This window comes from Marmota flaviventris, chromosome 2, assembly GCF_047511675.1.
Source record: "Marmota flaviventris isolate mMarFla1 chromosome 2, mMarFla1.hap1, whole genome shotgun sequence".
In the NCBI taxonomy this organism is placed as follows: Eukaryota; Metazoa; Chordata; class Mammalia; order Rodentia; family Sciuridae; genus Marmota; species Marmota flaviventris.
Genome location: NC_092499.1, coordinates 156,198,560 through 156,207,015, shown reverse-complemented (window position 1 = coordinate 156,207,015; position 8,456 = coordinate 156,198,560). Strand labels below are relative to the sequence as shown.

Below are 8,456 nucleotides of genomic sequence, written 5' to 3'. Positions count from 1 at the left end.
TTTCTTTAATTTGTTTATTTTGTACAAGTATGATCATAAGCAAGGGTTTTGCCTGTGTTCTAGTTTAACTCCAATAAATAAATAACTATGTACAAATGTGCTGAGTTCACAAAACAGTAGAGAAAAACCTTTGCCTTACATATGATACACTCACACATGATACATTTTTGTCCCCAACCATTGAAGCATGATTCCATGCCTAGCTTAGTTCAACCAAAGACCTTCTTGACCCTGTGTGGCAATGTCTAGAGGTTGTACCTAGTCTTTTCTACCAGAAAGCAAAGCTATACAATGAAAATTCCTCAGTTTCTTAAAAATAAAGGGCCTGACTTGGCCTGCTACTTATTACTGACCCATATTTAATTTTCTAGAACTATTTTCCTCAAGTGACTGAGCAGATAACCCCTTGCAGATATTGTTAAAATGCATTTCTCATGAACTAGGTGGGATGGAGCCTAGAACTGTCACTATCTAAGGAGCTTCCATGGGAGGCCCAATTCTTGTCCCAAGACCATATTCCAGTGGCTAGGGTTAGGAGGTCCCTCTGAAATGGGAGACATTCTCCAAGTGCCTCATAAGGTGAGACCCTAACTGGACATTGTTATGGTTTGGATATGAGGTGTCTTCACAATGCAGCGTTCATAGGTGAAATGATTGGATTGTGAGAGTTGTACTCTAATCAGTCCCTACTAGTTTGAAAGGACTGGGTAGTAACTGGAGGCAGTTGAGTCCTGGCTGAAGGAGATGGATGACTAGGAGTATGCCCTGGAATGATGTGTCTTTCTGTGGCCCCTTCCATTTTTCTCTCTGCTTCCTGACCCCTCCAGAAGCTGAGCTGCTTTCCTCCACTGGACTTTCCCCCACCATGATGTTCTACCTCATCTTGAGCCCAGAGCAATGAAGTCAGCCATCTATGAACTTAGACCTCCAAATACAGAGCCCCAAATAAAATTCCCCTCCTCTAATTTGTTCTTATCAGGTATCTTGGTCACAAGAACACAAAGTTGACTAAAACGGCATCACTCAGGCTCCATTTGCAAGCACCCAATCTCCCTAAAACCAGTACAGCTGCTTTTATTTTTTACTACAAGTAACAAGAGAAATTGAGAGTCAAATTAGCATGAAGCATGAGTTTTCTTAAACTATCCCTTGGGAGGTATTTCTCTCAATTTAAGGCAAGCATCTGAATTTTTTCCACACTGTCAAAAATTAATAACAATTATGATGATAACAACTACAGTTCTGAAGAAAAGTGCCTAATTATCTTAACAACAATTACTATTTTTCAGTCCGAGTCAAATCAACAACAACAATGAAACTCAGGCTCACTTTTTAAAAATGAAGATAAAAACTCCTTGGGTTGAATTTCTATGATAGCCCCATGATATTAATTTGATTATCGCCTCTCACTCTTTAACCTTTGTTAAAATTATTGTGCTCTGGAAGCCTAAAATTCTGGGATAATTATCAAAGCTGATGAAAAAGAAAATACTGCACCGTTTTGGGCTTTGTGTTTTTGTTTCTGTTTCATGTAGAATGTCTGCCTCGATGAACAGCTAACAGCAAAGAAGTAAGGCCAGAGAGAGGTAGGGAGGAAGAGAGAGAGGGGGAAAAAAAAAGAAGGGAGGAGAAAAAGTAAGTGGGAAAGTCACATACACATAAAGTTTGTATTGGAGAAATACAGGTAGGGGGGAAAAGCAAAGGAATGGGGGAAAGCCTAAATATTTTAAAATAATAATAAATATACTGGTCCTCACTATCTCACAAGTCAGCCCCCAAGGCTATAGACCAGTAAGGCTCACCCTTCCTGTCCCCCCATGGTAAGGTCCTGGGACACTTTGCAGTCTGTGTCTTGATGTAAATTTGACATCTCTGCCCAGTTTTCCTGTGGTGTTCTTGGAAGAGACTGGGGCTCCCCTCCTTCCAATCCTTTCCTGCCCAACTACAGTATGGGAGGATGGGGGAGGAACTTCTCCAGGTGTCAAGCAAGCTAGGGTGCTTCTGGGTAGCCAAGGAGAAAGGCACAGGAAGGAGAAATAGGCACGCTAACACCCAGGTCCCTGGAGGGAGGGCCCTCAGAGTTTCTGCAGTGTCCGATCAGTTCTCACGTGCTGCAGCACCACCTCCTTGGCAGGTGAGCCGCACTTATACTGCAGTTCTGCTGGCGCAGCACCCTGCTTTTTGCGCAGGTGGCATAGGAGTGCCAAAAGCGCCACCACCAGAGACAGGCTTGCAATGGATATGCCAATGAGCACGCCCGAATGCACAGGCCCCGCGATTGGAGAACTTGAGGTGGAGTCCGGCGACGGGCTGATTGGGAGCTCTCCAGAGCCATCTTCCTTGTCGTCAATGCTGGGCACCCTGGTAGCGTCACAGTCTGTGCCAACCGAGACGGCAAGATCGGAGTTGGGCCCACAGATGCACTCATAGCTGCCCGGGAGGTTGCGGCATTCATAAGGACAATATTCATTGTCGCACTCATCTATGTCAGTGCACATGAAACCGTCGTCCAGGATGTAGCCTTCTGGACACTGGCAACTGTCTGGGGTGTTGGGGTCACAGTCTGCGGGGCATGCAGTCTCATTGCAGAACATCTGGCACCTGTGCGTATCTTGGGGGTTGGGTGCGAAGCCCTCAGCACAAATGCAACGGTACTCTGTTTGACTCACCGGCTGACACTGGTACTCGCAGTTAGCGGCGAAACAGGGATCCAGCAGCTCCACGCATTCGCCGTCTACCAGTTCATAGCCAGGATAGCATTGGCACTCAAAGCCACCCTTCGTGTTGACACACCGTTGCGGGCACAGATTTGGGACCATCATACAATCGTCCACGTCCTCGCACCGGTGCTGGTCCGCGGCCAGTTGGTAGCCAGTCTCGCACATACACACATAGGAGCCTGGCACTTCGGAGTTGTTAACGCAGAAGTGCTCACATAAATGGTTGCACGACTGCACTGTGGGTGCTGCGCAGGAGCGCTCGTCTGCCTGCAGAACGGCGTCACCTGGGCAGAGGCAGCTGGGCGTCACAGCGCTCCGGTTGCACGCGTGCTCACAGCCTCCATTCTCCACGTTGCAGTCCCAGGCACCGGGCGCCTCCCGACCCCAGCGCGCCTCTATAGCTCCAGGAGGCACCATGCACATTAGCTCCAAGCCTAGTTTCTCCACCACAGCGGAGGTGCCCACTGGCAGTGCCTGAAAGTCCCTGCCGTGGGCCCCAAACGGGGTGCTGTAGGTGCTTGGGACATGAACAGCAACAGCGGCGCTGGGGTCCACCGCCACGGGTCTGCAGGACGCTGCAAAGGGGAACTCACAAAGGAAGCCGTCGGCCTCCTGGTTGCATTGTTGCTCCTCCCAGACCGGTTCTCCAGGCGCTGAGGCTGCCACTGCCGTGACAGTGACGCACAGCTGGCCGCAGAGGGGCGCCCCAACACGGTCAAGCCGCGCCCACCTGCTATAGCTGGTGCGATTGTCTCCTGTAACCCACTGGAAGCCGCGTAGGGGCCCGAGTTGCTCCGGGTCGACACAGCCCTGATGGAGCACCAAACCGATCCAAATACGCGGGCCGACGCTCTCATCGTCACTCAGTAGCAGGGAGATGACATCGGCAGCCACAGAGGAGCGCACGGTCATCAGATGTCCTCGTAGGCGTTCGCAGGCCTGTTTGGCAGCAAAGAAGGTCACGGGGCCCGGGAAAATCGCGAAACAATCGTGCTCGACGCACTGACTGCTACTGAGCAGCGGCTCCGCTGGTGTGGGAAGCCCCAGGCCCGCCGGGGCCAACACACTCAGAAGGAAGACCCCTAGCATGCTGTCCAAGGGTGTTGCGTGCAGGCGCCGGGAAAAGTGCGGACGTTGGGAACGGGCTAGGACCTGGCGGTGGGTGGGGAGAGGCACCGGGCGCTGCTGGCGACGGCCGCTAGCTTGGGTCTCAGCTCAGACGCTTCTCACAGCGGCGCTCAGCCCCGGCGTGGCAGTCTCTGACATACTAGTCGGCTGAGGCCCGAGTTTATAAATGCGCGGCCCTCCCTCCCTGGACGTTCGGGAAAAGGAAGGAAGTGCTTGGTGGGAAGGGCTGGTTTGCATTCTCGGATTACTGGGTTCTCCGGACGCCTTGCGCCCGCCCTCGCGCCTGGGATCACCTCGCTGGGATGAGTAAACCCGGCCGCCGGCTTAGGGAAGTCCTCGGGCGGGGCTGGCAGGGGCGGGCGCCTAGGAAGAACAGCACTCCTGTCCGCAAGACAACAGGTCCCGCCCCGACCACTCGCCACCGCACTCTCCTCCCTTCCGGTGCACTCCCTCCTTAAACTCTTGATCTTGATCCTCTTTTCTAAGCCCCCCTCCCCAAATGTTAATACCGATTTCAAGGAAATCCTGGATTGCGGGGGGCTCTGGGAACAAGAAATGAGGGAAAAGAGAGTTTTGAAAGGAGTGTAGAGTGTGGATGGTGCCTAACACCTGCAGAATTCTTGGCAGAGTGCCCGGCATAAAGAGGACATTTGACCGAGGGTGGGGAGCATGGATTTCCACAAAGATTCGATTGCTAGAAAGGACAACTATACCCAACACCAGGGCGCCTGGTCCCAGAGGACAGTGGATTTGGCTGGGGGCTACTACGGGGCGAAGCGGAGTGGAGTGACTTAACACCAGCACCCCCAACGGCCCACTTCTCCTAGCTCACAACTAGCCAGGGACTCGCTAGTTCCTGGGTATGTGTTGCCAAGGTCTGACCCCATCTCTTACTGTGGGAAAGTCACACGAACACTGTCAGGGCTCTGAAATTCTATCAGAAGTGGTGCAGGCGAATTCCCAAAGAGTCCTGAGGGGGCGGGCTTGTAGGGAAACGCGTTAGTCTGGTCTGTTTTCCTCCAGCTTCACCGGGTAGGGAGGTGGCGGAGGGGGGAGTCCATCTCACACCCTAACGAAGTTGGCAGGAAGCTCCCGAAAGGAGGCGCTGTGGACTCCAATTGGATACCATTTGGGTCTCTTTAGGAGCTTTCAATTTCTTCAAGAAGCCCAGCTGATGAGTCTCTTGTAAATACCACTTGTTCTGCAAAGGGCATCATAGAGGGGCTGGCCTGTGGATGGGCAGGGTACGGAGAGTTGGGAGGAGGGAATGGGACTCCGTCACTTTCGACCTTATCCGCTTATTCACTTAGGAAGAATGCGGAGGGGTGGGTCCAAAACCCAGCAGAGAGTTGCAAACTTTTTAAAACACACCCTACGCCAACTCTTCGCAATGGCACTCCCAACCAAGCACCAGAAGGCGGCGCTGTTGAACTCTGAACAAAGCCAAAGAAGTTGGAGGGCCCCACAGTTGCCCAGCTAAAAAATAGTTGAGTGTGAGGAACTCGAAGGCCTCGCCCTGGAGTAAGAAACTCGGCTTGGGGAGACTCTTTGTGGATTCTGTGGCTTACTTGTGGGTCTTCCTTCCCTGGTCAAGTACAGACTGGACTTTAAAAGGGAACCGGAGACTGTGGCATCCTCAGACTACTTACCCACAGTGACCAGCGGGAGTGCACACTATAAAAAATGAAAGAAAGCAGGTGTGCTGGTCCCTCCCTCCCTTCTCCATTGCCATGGGAATTTAGATCTGGGACTTGCAGAGCCTTTTAATATCCCACTGAGGGGTGTCCTGTCAAAACTGCCCCTGCTCATCAGTAAGGAAACCAGAGAAGTACCCATGAGTCCTGAGATCTGAAGCTCAGCTGCACCCCCCCCCGCAAGGTGTGCTCCAAGAAGAGGGGGGAAAAAGACTCTGAAATGAAGAGTAAGGCAGTCCCCTGTGGGATATGGGAGCATTGTGATATGGGTTGGAAGCCCCTCGAGGCACTGTTGAAAGTTCTCCAAAAATGAGAAGAATTCCTTGTGTGGATGAGGGACAGGATCAGCTACGAAATCTACAGAGCACAGGGCAGGTTATAAATGCGGGAGCCCTTATGCTGTTCTCAAGAATTTCAAGAACACAATAATATAGCACTAAACCAAGATGGTGTCGTTCTGAGAGAGACATTCCTCCTTGAATGGGAATCTTTCTGAGCCTGTCAGCACCAAAAGGAGCTAAGGAACATTTGAAGATCAGGTCTCATGCCACACCTGACTGGTTTGAATCTTGGAGGGGTCTTTGCTGATTTACCAACACCATCTTTGATTTGGCATCCTTTTAAGGTCTCCTTGATCCCATTATTAATTCTTGAAATGGTAAAGAAAAAAAATGGGAAGTGCATGAATAGCCCCAGTTACTGAGTCCATGAAGACCTCAATGATGCTTTCATATTACAAAGAAACAAGACCAACAATGGAAGTAGAGAAATGTAACATGGAGGTAGAGGCAGTCTCTAGGCCACCCTGCAGAACATGGATGGACAAAACCCATTTGGCTTTCCAATCCCTTAGGGTTTTGAGATACACCACCTTTGCCTCCCAGGGCTTCCCTCTACAATTTCATTTTTCCTCCCCAGTATTGCATTTCAGACTATTCTGCAAGTTCTATAACACCTTTCAGATTGAAGGTCCCAGTCCTCTATTCTTCTGGGACGCCATCTTCCTATGAATATCTCTTACATTTAGGAATGAGCCATTCCTTCTTGTCTCTATGAGGATGGTTTATCCATTTCCCTCCCCATCAACTGGCTCCTGACCTCACTGTTCTCATTGTGTGCTCCCCAGCCAAGACCTCTGTTATTGCTAAAACAGTCCACTGAAAGAACACCATCATATCCTACATACTGATTCCAAGAACTTGTTTTCAGTCTTCACCCTCCCAGATATCTCTGTGTCATTTACACTCTCAACCTCTCGCCATTCTCAAAGCATTTCCTTTCCTGACTTTCAAAGTACATGTGTTCTTGTCCCACCTCTCCTCTGAGCTGTATGTGTGGTCCCCCTGCCTCACTAGGATGGATGCTTCCCAAGGTTCTGCCTAGAGTTATCACCTGTCTTTTACATCCCAGTCTTTGGTGCACTCATCAACTCCCCTTGCAGAACACAAGATGTCTTACAAGGGGTTACCAACCTAATCTTACTCTGTATCAATATTTGAGCCACCCAGTTTGAAACCATACATTTGTCTCTGACTTCATGTTCTTCATCTTCTCTCTCCAACTTCATCAGAGTTTCTGTCTCATCCTTTCCTTTTTCACTGATCCTGCCTTATCAATTTATGCTGAAACAATACTTCAACTCTATTCCTTTCTTCTTTTCTCTTCCACTCTTCATCCCCTACCAAACCACTACCAAACTGTAGATAGCACTTCCTCAGTGCTATCTACCCCCCTCCTTCTGCTGGGAGAGGTCTGAACTCCTATCCTCTCTCCTTGCTGAAGATGCTCATCATTGCATCTCTACTCTGTTACAAATGAGGGAATTTACACTCAAGGGGTTGCACTGGGATTTGCTCCCAAAGCCTGCACTCCACCATGTCAAACAACTTTGTTGACCAATGACCTACCAATCCCTGTAGATGAAAAAAAAAATTCACAGGAAGGGAAACTTCTGTTCACTTTCAGATAAATATCTCATCCCATCTCATCTTTATTCTATGGTCATGTCTCTTTCTCTGGCTGGAAAATTTTTGTCTTTGTCCCCATATTAACCATCTTTCAAGTTCCAGTTGACAAGTTGCCCCATTAGCAAGGGAACCCAACCAGAACTGACTCTCTGTGAACTTTCATAACAAGTAACCCAGCCTCTTTGTATGTCAGTTTCCTCAGCTGCATGATAGGAACCATAAGGGTTCCCCTTTCGAAGCATTATTATGAGGACTAAATGGGTTACATATGTAAGGTGTTTAGAACAGTTGAGCCACAATAAGCTCTCAACAAACTTTATCTAAAAAGAAGCATATACTTCCCTAGAATTTGGATTCAGACACTGATTGTTTTCAGCACCCATCATGGTTCCTGATCCCTACTAGAGACTCACTAGATATAGGTTGGATTGAATTTAGTCCAGCCAAATATTTTTACTAATTAGAAAAATAAAAAATTCTGGAAAAATTCAAGAACCAAAGGAGGCATAGGGGAAAAAAAATTGAAGATATTCAGAAAAGCTTGTCCTGACTTAGGTTCCCAGTCTGCCGCAGAGGCATCCATTGTCAATTCCCTCATTTCCCTGACGTGAGAGCTGAAAATCAGAGAGAACAAGATACTTTCCAAGGTCACGTGGCCAGTATATACTGAGACTAAGATCCATGAGCCAAGGTTAGAGTGAAAAGAACTCCAATGTGGAGTATGCCTGAGCACCAGTTTTGCCACATACATATTAATTTGGCTCTTTCTTAAATCTCCAGTGCCCCTGCCAAATAAAACCCCAAGACACAATACCTAATGTAGAAGGTTGTAAAAATTAAACAGAAGATTTAAAAACAATGACTATGCCCTTTCTCAGAACACAATGGTTACAAATATAGTCTTTACTAGTGGTGAAAAGCTTTATCAAAGGCTCCTGTGGTCTCTC

At 48.8% G+C, this 8,456-nt stretch overlaps 1 protein-coding gene across 1 annotated transcript; it reads right to left on the bottom strand.

The window, feature by feature from the left end:
- On the bottom strand, positions 1–3,990 carry Thbd (thrombomodulin). Its single transcript, XM_027922523.2, has one exon. It carries the CDS (start codon positions 3,807–3,809, stop codon positions 2,076–2,078), a length of 1,734 nt encoding a protein of 577 aa, XP_027778324.1. The 5' UTR covers positions 3,810–3,990; the 3' UTR covers positions 1–2,075.
- Positions 3,991–8,456: the final 4,466 nt, after the last annotated feature.

Coding starts and splice junctions, on each gene's coding strand:
- Thbd (XM_027922523.2), bottom strand. CDS start 3,809: ATGCTAGGGGTCTTCCTTCTGAGTGTGTTGGCCCCGGCGGGCCTGGGG.